At 49.5% G+C, this 16,070-nt stretch overlaps 10 protein-coding genes across 10 annotated transcripts; 4 read left to right on the forward strand and 6 right to left on the reverse strand.

Annotated features, from left to right (window-relative positions):
* Positions 1–461: 461 nt before the first annotated feature.
* Positions 462–1,525, reverse strand: MRPS9 (mitochondrial ribosomal protein). The gene is made up of 2 exons (XM_018273740.2): positions 637–1,525; positions 462–571 (listed from the first exon to the last, which is right to left on the reverse strand). The coding sequence occupies exons 1-2, from the start codon at positions 1,469–1,471 to the stop codon at positions 480–482; spliced, it is 927 nt and encodes a 308-aa protein (XP_018131201.1). The 5' UTR covers positions 1,472–1,525; the 3' UTR covers positions 462–479.
* A 154-nt stretch (positions 1,526–1,679) lies between these two features.
* VE01_04266 (uncharacterized protein) lies at positions 1,680–3,305 on the forward strand. Its single transcript, XM_018273741.2, has 3 exons — positions 1,680–1,739; positions 1,803–1,992; positions 2,184–3,305. The coding sequence occupies exons 1-3, from the start codon at positions 1,710–1,712 to the stop codon at positions 3,206–3,208; spliced, it is 1,245 nt and encodes a 414-aa protein (XP_018131203.1). The 5' UTR covers positions 1,680–1,709; the 3' UTR covers positions 3,209–3,305.
* VE01_04267 (uncharacterized protein) lies at positions 3,158–5,101 on the reverse strand. Its single transcript, XM_018273742.2, has 2 exons — positions 4,540–5,101; positions 3,158–4,448 (listed from the first exon to the last, which is right to left on the reverse strand). The coding sequence occupies exons 1-2, from the start codon at positions 4,887–4,889 to the stop codon at positions 3,479–3,481; spliced, it is 1,320 nt and encodes a 439-aa protein (XP_018131121.2). The 5' UTR covers positions 4,890–5,101; the 3' UTR covers positions 3,158–3,478.
* On the forward strand, positions 5,083–6,252 carry RRP36 (rRNA biogenesis protein rrp36). Its single transcript, XM_018273743.2, has 2 exons — positions 5,083–5,337; positions 5,389–6,252. Exons 1-2 carry the CDS (start codon positions 5,158–5,160, stop codon positions 6,139–6,141), a joined length of 933 nt encoding a protein of 310 aa, XP_018131200.1. The 5' UTR covers positions 5,083–5,157; the 3' UTR covers positions 6,142–6,252.
* On the reverse strand, positions 6,194–8,879 carry VE01_04269 (uncharacterized protein). Its single transcript, XM_018273744.2, has 2 exons — positions 7,727–8,879; positions 6,194–7,662 (listed from the first exon to the last, which is right to left on the reverse strand). The coding sequence occupies exons 1-2, from the start codon at positions 8,777–8,779 to the stop codon at positions 6,304–6,306; spliced, it is 2,412 nt and encodes an 803-aa protein (XP_018131199.1). The 5' UTR covers positions 8,780–8,879; the 3' UTR covers positions 6,194–6,303.
* Positions 8,880–9,044: 165 nt separating this feature from the next.
* Positions 9,045–10,665, reverse strand: VE01_04270 (uncharacterized protein). The gene has a single exon (XM_018273745.2). The coding sequence runs from the start codon at positions 10,556–10,558 to the stop codon at positions 9,209–9,211; it is 1,350 nt and encodes a 449-aa protein (XP_018131116.1). The 5' UTR covers positions 10,559–10,665; the 3' UTR covers positions 9,045–9,208.
* VE01_04271 (uncharacterized protein) lies at positions 10,596–11,697 on the forward strand. Its single transcript, XM_018273746.2, has one exon. The coding sequence runs from the start codon at positions 10,784–10,786 to the stop codon at positions 11,276–11,278; it is 495 nt and encodes a 164-aa protein (XP_018131117.1). The 5' UTR covers positions 10,596–10,783; the 3' UTR covers positions 11,279–11,697.
* PPT1 (Palmitoyl-protein thioesterase 1) lies at positions 11,305–13,343 on the reverse strand. Its single transcript, XM_018273747.2, has 5 exons — positions 13,024–13,343; positions 12,890–12,970; positions 12,397–12,832; positions 11,711–12,316; positions 11,305–11,659 (listed from the first exon to the last, which is right to left on the reverse strand). The coding sequence occupies exons 1-5, from the start codon at positions 13,171–13,173 to the stop codon at positions 11,499–11,501; spliced, it is 1,434 nt and encodes a 477-aa protein (XP_018131107.1). The 5' UTR covers positions 13,174–13,343; the 3' UTR covers positions 11,305–11,498.
* Positions 13,344–13,430: 87 nt separating this feature from the next.
* Positions 13,431–14,303, forward strand: SPT4 (transcription elongation factor spt4). The gene is made up of 3 exons (XM_018273748.2): positions 13,431–13,690; positions 13,745–13,998; positions 14,053–14,303. The coding sequence occupies exons 1-3, from the start codon at positions 13,610–13,612 to the stop codon at positions 14,078–14,080; spliced, it is 363 nt and encodes a 120-aa protein (XP_018131108.1). The 5' UTR covers positions 13,431–13,609; the 3' UTR covers positions 14,081–14,303.
* Positions 14,168–15,494, reverse strand: VE01_04274 (uncharacterized protein). Its single transcript, XM_018273749.2, has 2 exons — positions 15,356–15,494; positions 14,168–15,298 (listed from the first exon to the last, which is right to left on the reverse strand). The coding sequence occupies exons 1-2, from the start codon at positions 15,440–15,442 to the stop codon at positions 14,342–14,344; spliced, it is 1,044 nt and encodes a 347-aa protein (XP_018131114.1). The 5' UTR covers positions 15,443–15,494; the 3' UTR covers positions 14,168–14,341.
* Between the last annotated feature and the right edge of the window lie 576 nt (positions 15,495–16,070).

Genomic DNA, 16,070 nt, shown 5'->3' on the forward strand with positions numbered 1-16,070 from the left:
AAAGTTACCGGGTGTGTGCTTTGAATATGGATTTGGCTGGCATAGGGACCAGGCCCTCGTAAGTGCTATATTGTTCGAAGATAGCCAATTAGAGCTTGAGAGCCCCCGGGGTCTGTATGATAATGGAACTGCGAGCGTAAGAGTTACATTTAATACTTGGCGCTTCCAACACAAGATGGGATATGGGCGCTCGTTGGAGGATGTAGTGATATATGATTATAAATCCCATGCCTATCCTGTCTCTTAGAGTTGGCCTGGATGCTGGTCATTTGAACTTCATGAAGGTTATGGCATACAATCTGGGCGTTAAAATACCAAATCAAGACTTGAGATAACCTGGCACAGGAGCCTTTTGTCAGGCAGATCAGCTCCAATAACCAGACCTACCCCAAGCACCAAAATTCGATGAAGTAGAAATGGTAAATTCTATATTTCGTGAGTGTACAGATATAATACAATACATGGCAACAGCCCCACAACTATCTCTTGACCCAGGCAGGCATCTTCCTGGCCTTGACGTGGCCGGTCTTCTTCCTCTCCACCTTTCTTGGATCGCGCGTAACACAACCAGCTGCGAAGAAGAATTAGTAAATTGTCTAACAATCAGAAAAATATTCCAGGGGAGACTCTGCTTACCTCTCCTCAACGCTGGCTTCAATAACGGCTCGTGTGCGAGCAGGGCCTTCGTAACACCCAATGTCAAAGCCTCAGCCTGCCCTGTCGTTCCTCCACCCTCCACAAGGGCCCACACGTTGTATTTGTCTATCCGCTCCGTCGCCTTCAGCGCCCAAATAGCGCTCTCTCTATCGTGGACTCTTGAAAATGCTTCCACCAATGTCTTTCCATTGACCAAAATCTCCCCATTACCCTCAACAAGCCACGCCCTCGCCGTGGAGGACTTACGTCGTCCAACGCCAAGTGCTCTGCCAAATCGGTCTATGGTGATCGGTCTGGCTATGTTTGCGAACGGGTCAATCGTTCGCCTGTGGGCTTCTATTGCTTCAATGACTTCTGGTGTCTTCAAGGTCGGGTGGATGTGGTTCAGTCGGTGCAGTATTTGAATGACCTTCTGGTATTTCGAAGTTCGCACATGTTCGCCCAGTGAAGACCGGTAAGACTCCAGTGTCTGCCACGATACTCGTGGCGCCTGTCCGGGCTTGACAACAGGGAGCGTCTCGTTCTTGCGGAGCAGGGCCTGGAGCTTCAGGAGGCTGTCCATAAACTGGGGGAGACCCGTGAAGTAGGAAGGCGAAGCTGGAACAACGCGGGCGTGCAGATTCTTCGAATTGTTTCTGGACATCTGGGCAAAGTCTATCTGAGGCGCGGCTACTGGAGGGTCGGATATGGTGGACGAGTGTCGAGCAGAAGCTTGGAGTCCATGTCGCTGTCGGGGAAACGCCCTGAAAACATTTGCTGAAGAGCAGACTTGCGACGAGCGCACTAATCTCCCTGGGATCGAAGCTGCCTTCATTTTGAAGCGCCGCCCTGGGGTTGGGAATTGAATTGGCGGGTATATTGGACAGTCAACTTCAAGTCTCCATTTCGAGAGAGCTGAGCCGAAACCGCGAAATATTTCGTATCACGTGATTATGTCGTTTGTTTCGCTAGTGTTGACGCTAGTGCGAAACACAAAATGGAAAGTTTTGCGGCAATTTGTTCTTCTTTTTTCTCCTCATCCACACAACTGATCACTTCCCATAACCGCAAAAATGGCATTTGGAAAGCTCTACACCTCCGAGGTAAGTGAAGATGCCTCTTGGCCATCATAGTCCTCTCGATTGAGTTGACCAACAATCTAACAGGGAAACCCAAGGTCCACTGCCATCAAGGCGGTTGCCCTGGCCAACAACATCGAACTTGAGATTGTCAACGAGGACCCTAAACAGGGTGTCTCCGATGAGTATCTCAAGACCAACGCTCTGGGCAAGATCCCAACCTTCGTTGGTACCGATGGCTTCGTTCTCTCTGAGTGCATCGCCATTGCCATCTACAGTAAGCTCATTTTATCTGTTTTACCCCGCTATTTACACTATGCTATGATGAAGAACATTGTCAACAGTTTATCCCTGTCTTAATCCTCCGTGTTGAGTAATTTATTAATTAGACTCTGAGCATAACAACGAATTGTTTACTTTTTTGCAAAATGACGCAGCGTTCATGAACTTCTGCTAACAATTCATCAGTCACCTCCCAGAACGAGAAGACCACCCTTCTTGGCAAGACCAAGCAGGACTATGCCTCTATCCTGAAGTGGATGTCGTTCTTCAACTCCGAGGTTCTCCCAAGCCTTGGCAGCTGGTTCCAGCCTCTCCAGGGACGTGTCCCATACAACAAGAAGAGCGTTGAGGATGCCCAGAAGAAAGTTCTCCAGGTTGTCTCTGTTATCGAGGCACACCTTGCCAACAACACCTACCTCTCTGGCGAGCGCATCACCCTTGCCGATCTATTCGGCACTGCTCTCATCTCTCGTGGCTTCCAGTTCTTCTTCGACAAGGCCTGGCGCGCGGAGTACCCCAACGTCACCCGTTGGTACGAGACCGTCTACAACCAGCCCATCTACACCAACGTTGCTGGTGAGCTCAACTTCATTGATGAGCCAACCCTGAAGAACGTTGCCCCGAAGAAGGCTGAGTCCGCCCCCAAGGCACCAAAGGCCGCTGCTAAGCCCAAGGCCAAGGAGGTTGATGATGAGGAGGAAGAGCCAGTTGTTGAGGTCCCCAAGGCCAAGCACGCTTGCGAGGCTCTCCCTAAGCCCACCGTCCCCATTGATGAGTGGAAGCGTCAGTACTCCAACCTCGACACCCCAGTTGCCCTCAAATGGTTCTGGGAGAACTACAACCCTGAGGACTACTCCCTCTGGGCTGTCGACTACAAGTACAACGATGAGTTGACCCAGGTCTTCATGACCGCCAACTTGATCGGTGGATTCTTCGCTCGTCTTGAGGCTTCCCGCAAGTACATCTTCGGCTGTGCTTCCGTGTACGGCGCTGCCAACGACTCTGTCATCAAGGGTGCCTTCCTCATCCGTGGCCAGGATGCTCTCCCTTGCTTCGATGTCGCTCCTGACTACGAGAGCTACCAGTTCACCAAGCTTGATGCTACCAAGCCTGAGGACCGCGAGTTCGTCAACGAGCAGTGGACCTGGGAGAAGCCCGTTGTCGTCAACGGCAAGGAGTACCCATGGGCCGACGGAAAGGTCTTCAAGTAGACATTTCACAAGTAATTTTGTTGACTTGTCAATGATTGTAGCTTAGACTACTTTTATGATGCAATGATATACACAATTATGAATCATGATTTATCCGTCCTTGTTTATCTCTGTAGTAAAGTGACAATGTACAAGTCTTCCTCCCACTAGTGATCCTGTTGCTGCCATACTCGCCCTTTTCTCCAGCCATCCTGTCTGTAACCTGAATGAACGCCCAGCATCAGCTTGTGTGTCCTGCCGTTTTCCAACAGGCTGTAAAAGTAAACGTTATCATTCCCCCTCGGAAGTAGCACCATCACTGGCTCCATAACTGGCCGCGTAACTGGCCGCATAGCTGGCTTTGAATGGATTTTGACGCATGTATGCGCTGACATCCTTCTGCATTAGGATATCGTCCAGATACATCGTTAAGTGTTGCAATACGTCAGTAGGTTCTGAGTCGCCTTTAAATTCCGGAAGTTCCACAAGATTGAACGGCTCGCTTCGGGCTTTCTCCAACGAATCGTCAATCAAAATTGTATTTGACTGGTCCCAGGTCGCACCCGTCGCTTGTAGCGGATGCCGGTTTTGTATACCGGGTTCGGCCCAGACCTTCTCGAGGCGCTTGTACACTTGAACTCTCCTCACAAAGTCTTCGGGGGTTAGGCCCATACGGTCACGGCCCCATTCAGTAACGAGGTATTGGCGCCTTGGACCTGGAAACAACTTGTCGGCCATGAGTCGCACATTTTCGAGGCGTGCTGAGGACCAGACCATGACTTGGAAGCGGGAGAAGATATAATCGAGGAAGGACGCTGTAGACTGGCGCTCCAAAAAGTGCGAGGGACGCCTCCTGTCCGGACGATAGAGAATTGTCCCATTCAAATCTAGGACAAGGAGGATGTGCTGCGGCTTAACGGCTTGCTGAGGGGCAAGAAGTGAGCGCTCGAGATATGCCGGTGATGGGTCGGGAACACCGCCGGAGCCGGCTGATGGTGGGACTATTGGGTCTCTACGAGCAGTAGTCGTCACCGTCGTTGTGGTTGAGGTTGTTGTGGCCGTGGCTGTGACCTTCTGTGATCGTAGTTTGCGCGTAGTAACTTGAACCTTCGGGATCGGCTGTGGAAGTTGTCCTTCGCCTTGATTCACTGCCTGTGAACTAGGACCTTCTTGATTCTTTTTCTTCTTTGGTTTATGTTTCTTGACGCCGGGTATTGACCCTGGAGTGACCATTGTAGAATCTATCGAAGTCTCATCGCCTCTGTAACAAGCCCCAGGTTAATACATTGGCCGAGATGGAAGGTTTCTAGGAGTAAGATGAGAACAGGCTCGTCGGCCAGCTATTCACTTACAATATCAATGGGCCACGAGTGGCTTCAGTGCCGGGAGGTTGGCTTAGCTGTACCTCCAAATCGGCCTTTTCGGCGAGATGTTGTGCGAGCTTTTTGAGTTTCTTGGAGTTTGTGTCTTCCCTTGAATTTAGAGCCGCAATCGCAGCATCTAGAACGGCAATCCTTTGCGATGCCATTTCTTGGAATGTAGGCAGAGCCTTGTGGGCCTGTTTCCTCATCCCAACGGGAATCATTTTGGTATAGCGGCTATGTCGCCGCTGTGCGCTTGTCAAAGTAATCTTGGATGACGCCTTGATGCAGTTCCAAACGGGTGTTGCAGCAGCTCTATATAGGAGCGACTTAGTGTTCATGCGTTAGGTTGCTCGATTTGAAAAGACTGTGAGTCCAGGCACCAGTGAAATGTACTCTCCGCCTCCCGCTGAGTACAACCCGATGAGTGTCGAAATAATCGCGGCCGATAAAGATTGTGCCGCATTCTTCCGCCTAAGATATGACCCAAACTAACTTAGCGTTAATACTATCAGGGCCAATGCACGGACCACCAAATTTTTATGAAGGTTGCCTTTGAAGATGAAGATTACCCCACGGTTGGTCATACATTATCTCGCAACCTGAACAATGTCCTCTGTAAAGCGCAAGGCCCTTGAGTCATCGCTCCAACGGCGAGTCCGAGCTAGAAGAGATGCGAGCGAGGAGCCACAAGAACTCTCAGAGTCATCAGATCAAGACGATGGTGCCAGCGGCAGTGAGGATGGTGTAGATGAGAACTTAGCTAACAATAATGAAAGCGATGACTCTGTGAGTCAATTCACTCAAATACTTCATGAATATATTCTAACATTCTATTAGGGCGATGCGGAAGACTCTGAATCAGAAGGATCTGAGCCTGGCGAGGCAGCATCAATATCCTTTGGCGCATTGGCCAAAGCGCAGGAGTCTATACAGCGGTCAGCAAAAGGGAAACCCGGCAAGGAGACAAAACGGCCCAAGAAAGTGTCCGACGACCCGTGGGAAAACAATGAGGCAGCCGAAAGAAAGGCAGGGCGAAAAGACCACAGGGATTTTAGCCGCTCAAATAAAAACGCCCCAACAGAGATTTCAAGCAAGAAGGCAGTCTCACGAAAGCGCGACGTCGTTCCAGTTATAAAGCGGGATTACCGAGACCCAAGATTTGATCCATCGGTAGGACAGGTGGATGATACGAAAGTAAACAAGGCCTACTCGTTCTTGAATGACTACAGGCAAGATGAGGTCAAGGCTCTCAAGGAGCAGATTAAGAAATCCAAGGACGAACATGAGAAAGAAAAAATGAAGCGCACTCTTCACTCGTTGGAATCTAAAGTGAAGGCTGCGGCGAGGAAGGCAAAGGAGTCCGAAATTCTGGACAAGCACCGCAAAGAAGAGAAGCAATTGGTCAAGGAAGGCAAGACACCGTTCTACCTCAAGAAAGCTGAGCAGAAGAAGCAGTTCATCATGGAGCAATACAGCTCGCTCAAGGGGAAGCAACTGGACCATGTTATCGAGAGGAGAAGGAAGAAGGTGGAAGGGAAAGAGAAGAAGAACCTTCCATATGCCAGACGAGATTTTGGCGGAGACAATTGATCATACTACTCATGAATTTCGTAGTACGCCTCTGGATGGAAAAATATATACCCCGGCGTTAGATTATGAGTCGAATTGTATTGTCTATGTCCAATATATCCTTATGTCTACATATTGCCATACCCTTGCCAATGCATTTATGTTATTACAGTGTTGTACAACCTAATTATACCCGCCCTTGTTCATACTATTCACGAAGAGCTCTCTACAGCGAACCTGGCTTCCCAAACGTGCGCAAAGCAGGAAAGCTCCGCTCAGCTTTCTGTGAAGACTGTAGGTCTCTTCTGGCGGAGGTGCCAATCGTTCTTTAATCATCAGAGGGATTAAACCCTTCACCCTTTCGGTAATGGTCTGATCTCTGAAGTCGTATACCTCCGGAGAAGTTGCGAGGAATGGCTCGGCCAGGGTCATGACGGACGCAATATGTGCATCGACCATCGGTTTAGACTCGTGGCCTGTGAGGTAGCCAAGGTCGACCGACAATTTGCGTACTGTTTCCTCGTCGGACTTTGATGCAGCATTTAAAAGCTGTGTATATTTCGTAATAAACTCTTCTGGATACTCTCGCGAGGCGCCGAAATCCAAGAGCTCTAATTTATTCTTCTCGGCATTGAACAGAAAATTGGTCCAGTTAGGATCAGTTTGCATGAACCGGAACTCGGTGATCTCGCGCAAACAGAGGCGGAGGATGTTCGTACCAATCCAGTCCCTCTGCTCCTGGGTGAGGTCCTGGATCTTTGTGACGCCTACTCCCTCCATAAATTCCATTGTGATGACTTGCTTCCCAGAGGCTTCCGGGATGACCCTCGGAACAATGAAGGTGTCAGTTTCGTCCGCAAGATATTCTTGGAATCGTCGGCCGCATTGTGCCTCTCGCAGATAATCGCATTCCCAACCAAGCTCTATTCTTGCATTGGCGATAGTCTTGTCGAGGAAGAGTCCTTTCGGCAGCAACCGAGATGCTGTGAGAAGCACGGCGAGGTTGCTCAGATCCGAGTCAATGGAATCCGCGACTCCAGGGTACTGTACTTTCACAGCTACCCGCTCTCCTGTAGATTTTAAAGTAGCAGTGTGGACTTGCCCAATAGAGGCGGCAGCTATTGGTTTCTCATCGAACGTGTCGAATAAATCACGCCAGTCTGCACCTAAATCCGCAGCAAGCACTTTATTTCGCTGAGACGCGGGCATATAGTCTGCGTTATCTTGCACTCTGAGCAGGACTTCTTGGATTGGCGCAGGGAGCATTTTTGAGTCTTGAAAGCTCAACATTTGACCCATCTTGAGTGCTGCTCCTCTCATTCGAGACAGTTTGGCGACTAGCCTATCCATATTCGCAGCGCTTAGCATGAATGAACCCTCTCCACCATTGCCGGTGACTCTACGTAGGCTTTCGCCAATAGCGCCACCGAACATACCAGCTGCTAGTCCGCCATAATTCCACAACCTCCCCATTCTGGAAGATGGAACTTTAGACTCTCGCATTTCATACACAGCCTTTGGTGCGCTAGCTTCTGCGATTATCTAGGGCGTGTATGTTAGCTATCAGATGCCACTGCCTGGTTTTGGGCGTGGAATCGGTGCTTACTTTGATCAGCGTGTCTTCATCTTTCTGCTCCAGAACTGTCTCTGGACTCCGAACCTCGGCATCAGAAGTGAACGTATCGTGTTGCTGAGCAGTTTTGGAAGGAACCCCCCTAGGTATCTGTGTAGGGGTCGGCTGCGGAGTGACTTTATCGGAGCTCCTAACGTTGGTATGCGCTCTTCCGCCCAATGACTTAGCAACGCGGGAGCTAGAAAAGATTGCAGTATTTATTCCCTCTGGGATTTCTTCTTCTTCTGCGAGAGTGTCTATTTTTCCAACTGTGCTGGCCGTTGGGGCTTGAACAGGAGACGAGTAAGACTCCGAGTTTAAGCCCTGATTGTTCAGGTGCGCATCGTCTGCTTGAACATGGCTAGGGTGTTTCGGCACCTTAACCCTGGGCAACGAGGACAGAATGGGTGAGTTATACTGCAATGGCTTGTAGGAGCTATCGTTGTCAATACCATTGGGTGTGTCATTTCGTGAAGTGTCGGCCTTCCCATCTGCGGCATATGAGGGAATCTGATTCTCATAACTCCGTTGTAACCGTCTCGCTTCATCCGATGTCAAGTGATTATCCCGACTATGACGGCTGGGTTCGATTGGCTGGCTAGGGTGCGCATTTGCCGCCTTGGGAGGTTGTTCTGACAAGATACTATGGTTCCCCTCGAGTTTCTCAGCATCTAGCTTGCTTGGAGGTATCGTGCCATCCGGACGGCTAGGGATGCTAGCTTCTTCTTGTATAATATGCCGGGCTTCGTTTGGTTTGGCGCCTTCGGGGCCAGGATGAGGCGCAACTTTCTGTGCCGAGTCGCCCGGGTTTGTCTCTGCCGCTTCTGAGGCCCATTGTGGCTTGTCCTCGTTCAATCGTGATGCCAAAAAAGAGGCGGCCCTCGCGGTTTCAGTGTAGCGTGCAGCTTCTGATTTAACGGCTTTGGCAATGCTTGAAGTCTTGGTAAAACGATCGAACTGTTCCTGCCGCAACGCTACATGCTTCCTTGCAATGCCGCGGGACGCATTGAACAATGCTGCTGCATCGAGAAGTCGTCTCCCCGACATGGTGCTAGACGCACAGAGATGTTTTCTTATAGCCCGTGCATTCTGAGTGGTCGGGGGCTAGGGCGGTTGCTACGAATGAAGTTGTTCAGTCTGGCGGGCGAGGTACGCGTAGTCCGTCGCCAGAAATTCTTTTAAGTTCCCTTGCACAATGACGCACATGAGCACTTCCGCACGGGCCATTTTTGGCACAACGGTAAACGGGATTCTCTCAGGGCAGAGCTCTTTGAATTCTCGATTTTACAAATTGGATATTTAAAAATACTTTGAGGCGTCTAGAATTTCTTGGTATTATTATTATTATCATTCTAACTCAATGCCCGGGGGGGTATGTTAACTCCAGGAAAACGTAACCCCTGCCCCACCCTTCCTTTTATCATTTTATATTCATAAGGCGTTCCATCATAATCAACAATTTGCCTTGACCCCCACTCACTTTGGAGTCCACTTAGGCTTCAAGTTCGTCGACCTAGACCTAGTAGTTCCGGGAGTCTTATTCCCAAAGCCTGGAGAGGCCATCCCCGACTTCCCTACTCTACTCCAAAGGCGCTGTGCTGCTGGAGTTAGCCCGCCACTTCCAACCCGTGGACTGCTCGGAAACTTCGGCACTGGACTCGCATCAACCTTTCCCGTCATGCCAGCTTGGGAGGATGCTCGTTTCATTCTCGCGACCCGATCAACCATCCTGTGGTGTAAACCTTCCCTCTTGCTATGCTCCTTTATTTTAAAGGGGTTTGGCGTAGCATCACCCTTTCCAAGCAAAATCGCGGGCGATGACTGGGTCCGCTCTTCCGGCTCAGGTTCATCCTCATCCACAAACGCATACCCGTTGACACGCGGCGTTTCACTGCCAGTATAGCCTGGCTCGGAGTCGGTAGTGCGTGGCCTTCCAGCGATAGCGTCCTGGATAGCCGAGAGTGACGGAGACGGCGGGACTTGGGATTCGTCCACGGTAACCAGCCCAGGCATACGGGTATTGTTATATACGACCCCCTTAGGAGCCGCTTTTGAAGTAGTCTGTGCCCTTTGTGCCACTGTCTCGATCGAGTCTTCCACTCCTTCAGGGCCGAACATAAAGTTATTATCTGGCTTCGACTTCCAGGTGTCCACCATGGCGGGTTTCTCGGAAACATCCCGGATGGCTAATCGTTGCCTTTCGCCTCCATCATCGACCAAGGACTGTCCGCTTGTTAACAGCTTTGTCTCCACCTCGTTCTGTTTTAGCATCTGCTTGGATGGCAGCTTATTTCCCCTCCACATCCATGCGTATTTCTCGGCCCGAGCTTTGTTCTGCTTATCGAGTAGCTTGTAGAAACTTTCGTTGTCCTCGCTGGTGTATTTAGACTGAAAGGCGTCCAAGCTCATATTCGTATCGACTTCTTCCTTCACATCTGCCTGCGTTGATGCCGAAGAAACATCTGACACCACAGACATAGGCGTATCTCCTGCATATCCCTTAGGAGTCTCCGACCCGCTTCTTGTTTGTATTGAAGTTCCTCTTCGCCCTCGTTTTCGCCCCGGGGTCATGACATGGGCCAGTCGGCGCCCTGCACTCGAGATCCAAACCTGGTCTTTAGAATCTAATGCATCGAGGTATTCTGACTGTGTTTCCGATTCGAGAAGCCCCGGAAAGAAGTCTCTGGCTATGATGTGGGAAATGCCTTCGGTATACGCCTCCTCGTCCAGCACCTTTTGAGGGCGCTTGATTCGCTTTGGCGGGGGCGGCATCAACTCCGTATCGGTCCGTCGGCGCACCAACGCATTTGATGGAGGCAAAGCCATGTTGTCCTAAATCCCCAAGCACTTTGGTATGTTGTGACGAAGTGGCGTGCTCTGGTATGTAGTAAATGGTGGGGCACTGTCGGGGCCATGTAGGAATGAGTATAAGGTTGGGGCTTTAAAATCGTAGATGCGGCGTCATCCGACAAGGCTGACGCTAAATTTACTTCCGAGCCTTGCATCCACCCAACTTCATCTCAACCAGAAAGAGAACAAACAACCCTCGAAATGACTAGTGTTCAAGCCCCAAATTTAGACAGCAGCATGAACCATGACACAGAACGAGAAGATATCTCGATGACGGGCGTGGAAGACGCGGAAAGTAGGACCGAGCTACCAATTGCGCCGAAGAAGGGCTGCGATATCACAACCAAAACTATCAAGAACCCATCATTTTCATACGCCTATTTGGAATACATTTCTGATGGCCAACCAACGACTGATCTTGACATACTCACTGTTCGATCACATCTCACATCCGGCTTAAATCAATTTCTTGGGCTTACTGGCGCTGCCATATCAGTTGATATTCTCAAGGTGGACCAAAAAGGCTGCTGGATTCGTGTGCCAAGAGAAGACTTAAGAGCCGTCATCGCCGCGATGGGGCAATGGGTTGGAACGGGTGAAGGCAGTTCAAAGGTGGCGTGGAAGTTGAAGGCCAGCGGCAACTGGTTAGGGTCTCTGGTTGCCTCTCAAGGAATTCAAAATACATGGGCAACATGAACTACCAGCGCGAACGACAAACGATACCCAAGCAATTCATGCAAGGCTACTATACATTCTGGCTATATAAAGTCTAGTGTATAAGATATGTGCATTTCCAACTTCCGGCAATGCGAATGATCCGAAAACGCCCCAGGCTACCATTATATCTTCCCAAAATATTTGAAGTTTATGCATGATTTCATGAGGGAACAGTGGACTTCGATAATCCCAAATCAGATCAGATCGACGACATTAACGAGCTGTGAGCATAAGCCATTGGCTTGATGTCTGGGTGAGGGACGGCATCGAATTTGTGGAAATCCAGCTTATAGTCTGGCCCAATGTTGATGTATGCACCCTTGTTCTCTGTGCTATCACAGTACCTCGGGGCGGAGAAAACTAGAATTCACAATTAATATAATTCAATAAACATGGGAAGTTTCGGCATACCTGTAATGCACTTCCCGTTGTGTTCTTCCTCGTAACCATCCATGCGCACTTCGTGACTTCTGATAATGGCAGTGAGGTTATTGTTGTCACAGAATCGCTTCGTAACATCAGGTCCAAACTGCATTCCCACGCCTCTCTTCGATGGGCCACGTCCAGGCTCGGTTTGTGGATCGGTCCAAAGCATTTCCATCATCAGTCCTTCTTGACCAGGCTGGCGCTGGTTATGCCTGTTTAACTTCCTGATATCGTCCAAGGTGATCTTATCATCAGAGAATAGACCTCCGTGGAGGACAAAGTACTGGTGTCCGATCAAAGTAGCCAGCGGCAACGCTGAGAATGACTCGCTGAATAATTTGAAGGTCCTCTCGTTATATTTCGCTTTGCATTCGCCCTCGAAGCCATAAGCACGGTTCATGTCGTCCGTCTCATGGTTTCCTCTGTTAATGAAGAACGCTTGTGGGCGAATCCACTTATAAGAGTATAGCAGGAGCGCGATTTCTGTCGACCAAGATCCACGATCCACGAAATCGCCGTTGAAGAGATAATAATGCTTGTCAGTGGGGAAGCCATTCAACCTGAAAAGCTCCATGAGATCGAAATATTGGCCTTCATATTGTTAGCAGTTGATACAACGCACTCAGGGTTCAACCTGCACAATATCTCAGAGACATAGGGAATAGCCTTACCATGGGTATCTCCACAAACAGTGAGCGTCGCATCTTCGGGGATGTCCACCTCTACCATGGTTGGTTCGTCGTACACAATCTTCTTAACAGCGAGAACAATCTGGTAAACGTATTTCTTGTGTATCTTCTTGCCGGTCTTGAAGCGCTCGATCATGTCATCAATAAATTCCTGGGTCATTTCATCGCCAAGTCGAACACCATCATAATCCGCGTCAACAACCATGGAAGGGATATCCAGTCCTTCGGCCGCGGAAGGTTCCTCTCCTAGCTCGATAGCACTGAAGAAGGCCGCCCGACGTACAAGCTTCTCAGCCTCTGCGAGCTTCAGCTTCGCATCTTTATCACCTGGCAACTTCTTAACAACAGCCTTGAAGTCCTTTACTGCATCGCGAGGTTTGAGAATCGCGGAATATGCAACAGCTCGTCTGTAATAGGCCTATAAGATATATCAATGAGTGAAACAGCACCCAAACCAAATATATGTCCTTCATACCTTCGCGAAATTGGGGTCGAGTTCAATGGCCTTCGTCGCATCGGCAATTGCGTAGCCAAACGCCTCGGACTTGATGTTGGCCTGTCTCTTCTGGTTAGTCATGCGACCACTTGAATAGGCGGGGTGCGACTGACCTGAGCTCTGTTACTGTAATATGTCGGTTGGTTTGGGTCCTTCTCAATAGCCTTGGTGTAAAATTCGATCGCAGTTGGCCAGTCGTGCGCAGCAAACGCTTTGTTACCCTGGTCCTTCAGAGCAACGCCTGCGGGATCAGGAGCAGTCATGGTGGGAGAGTGCTTCTTGGCTAGACCAGACGCCTATAATTTGTATTCGTAAAATTCGTTGAAGAGATCTGGTTTATATTTCTGGAGTCGCAGGAATTTATGAGAAAGAGTCAAATGTTTGCGAAACAGAAACAGTTAGGACCAGGCATTCTCCAATGTTCGAATTCGATCCACACAACGCACGAGGTTCGCCTTCTCCATCCCAACCCCGCTTAAATTTAGACTTAAGCGATCTAGAAGCTTAAGGCACGCGTGGTCACGTGGCAGTGAACTGTACTACCGCTGTGCATCAACCGCCACCACCTTCAGCCTCATTGATAGAAACTTACTTCAGCTTTTCTACAACACCGTGCCTTATCTCTTACGAGTGTCGCACGAAAGCCACCAGCGCAGGTGCTCACCGAGACTATTAAACCATCTTAATTCATTATACACCATGTCGTCTCGTTACATTCCCCCAGGGCAGCAGAGGAACATGCGCGCATGCATGGTCTGTTCAATAGTCCAGACCCAAGCTGTAAGTTTGAGGTGCTTTTCGCCTCAAATCCACCACTCTAACCTTACTCTCTAGACATTTCACAAGGAAGGGTGTCCAAACTGCGAGGAGTTTCTGCGTCTTCAGGGCTCCATGGACGCGATTGCCGACTGCACATCGCAGGTCTTCGAAGGCCTCATCACACTCGCAGATCCAAGCAAATCCTGGGTCGCAAAGTGGCAGCGACTTGATGGCTACGTGAGAGGCGTGTATGCGACAAAGGTGTCTGGCATACTACCGGAGGAGGTTGTCGATACGATGGAGAATGAAGCCAGGATCAGATATATTCCGTAAGTTGGAGATCGTGAATAAGTGAAACAAAGAGATAGCTAACAGTTTTGCAGTCGCGATGGTAGTGCACAGGAGGATTAGACGCAGCACAAATGGGACTTCTTTACGTGGCGCAGGAAATGGGTTGGGTTAAACGGCATTGCGACGGCGTCAATCACAGGGCAAGAATGGGATTAAGGAGTCAGATTTTTAGAGCCTAATTTCTTTCAAGAATAAGACTCCAGAGTGTTTTCTATGATTAATGCTATGCTTGGTATCTTGAACGCCATATAAACCCATTAATACAAACGCCCCTGGATAGGTCCATCTGGGCCTATCCTCATATCCACATCATATCTGGTCTCAAAACCTTGGCTTCTTCGGGGCCGGTCCTCCAAATCCTCCTCCACCGTCCCTACCTCTCTTCCGCTCAATCTCCTCTTTCATAATCCGCTCTGCCTCGCTCATCTTCTTGGGCTGTTGTATTTGAGCAACCTTTTTTCCTCCTAACGCATTCTTCTTAGCTGCCGCGAAGACGTTTTTAGGCTTGCTCTGGAATCCCATTTGCAGTGATATTTTGGCGGGGGCGCTTGGAATATCTTCCTTGACAGGGTTTGCTGTGCTGTCACCTTCGGCCGTCGCCAAAGTAGTATCTCCACTCGCCACTCCGCTGTTGGAGGCCGTGGCTGTGCTCGCAGACAATGGTTCCCTTTTCGTCGCCGAACCCTGCGTCTCTAATTCTGACGTTGGATTTACTGCCGCAGGCTTTGACCCAAAACTAAGCTTGATTTTCTCTCCTTCGACGCGTTTTAGTTCCTTATCGCCTTCATCCTCGTCATGGACCCCGCGGGCTTCAGCATCCGCCCGGGCCTTCCGGACTTGGTCGCGAATAAGCTTCTGCTCACGAGTCTCGTCGCCCTTATCCTGCATCTCCTTCTTCCGCACGGCATCTTGTCTCCGTAATGCTTCAGGCGAGTTGTCTACCCACGCAAGATGAATTCCCTTGTCCGTTTCCTCGACCCTGCATATGCCCTCCCGGCCAAGGTGCTTCGCGAACTCTGTGAGCGATGGCCATTTTGTCGAGTTCATGTGAATATGTTCCTTGTTGGCAATATACTCCTGGTAGAAGTGGTTCATTTGGACTTGCTTCTCGCCATGCGATGTTCGTAGTAGCAGCAAGAAGTCTCTCTGGAACTGGTTGCTGTAGTCGTTGATAAACTTCTTGGGGTCTTCTCCAACCAGCAGCATCCGCCTAACATGAGATTCCGACTGGGTGTGCATCTTGAAGCCATTTTCGTCGCGGCACTGCTTTTCGCAAACCTGGTAGACGGTCAGTATCGCAAATACGAATTGGATGCGCCACCATGGTAAACTCACCTGACAATACCATCTTAAACGTTGAAGTCCTTTGGACTTAAGCTGATTGTTGAGCTGCTTCGTGGATCCTGCCTCGGCGCGTGGCATGGTTGCGTTCTTGCTTGCCCTGGACTGTGGGGCGCGGTGTTGTATGTTATCGATTAAGTACAAAATGTTTGTATTTCAGCCACCGACCTAGGAGGCGAGGCTTACCGGAAATACGATGGTCCGAAATTTAAAGTTTAAGCTTTTACAGACATATACTAGACCATATTGGCTCTAGGGCACTACAGTACGTACTGTGCATTGTTACCTTGACCCTTGTCAAAATAATACCCAGCCAGTCCACGAAGCAAGGCAAGAGCCTTCGTTTGATTCTACATGCCGAAAGAAAAAATACTCCCTTACCAATGATAGTATACTTGTATATTAAAACATCACCATTACGACGTGATAAGAAAAATTATGTTGCGTGAATGGACGTGTCTTAGTTACCTCGGTCCATTATTATTCCGAACTCCTTCTTCTCACATGCTATTTCATGCAATCTACTTCAGTCTTATTAGAAACACTCTAAATTCACCCTCGCCGATGTCAACTAAGATCTCAAGCAATATCTTTCAATGATATTCTACCCAAACGTCGAAGTGCGCCACCATGGCGTGCAAGGCCTGTAATTACGGCGAGCAGGGCAATGCATCTCAGAGCCCAACTGTGCCAGACGGTAGGTTGGAAG

The sequence above is a fragment of the Pseudogymnoascus verrucosus genome (assembly GCF_001662655.1).
Source record: "Pseudogymnoascus verrucosus strain UAMH 10579 unplaced genomic scaffold scaffold_17, whole genome shotgun sequence".
NCBI lineage: Eukaryota > Fungi > Ascomycota > Leotiomycetes > Thelebolales > Thelebolaceae > Pseudogymnoascus > Pseudogymnoascus verrucosus.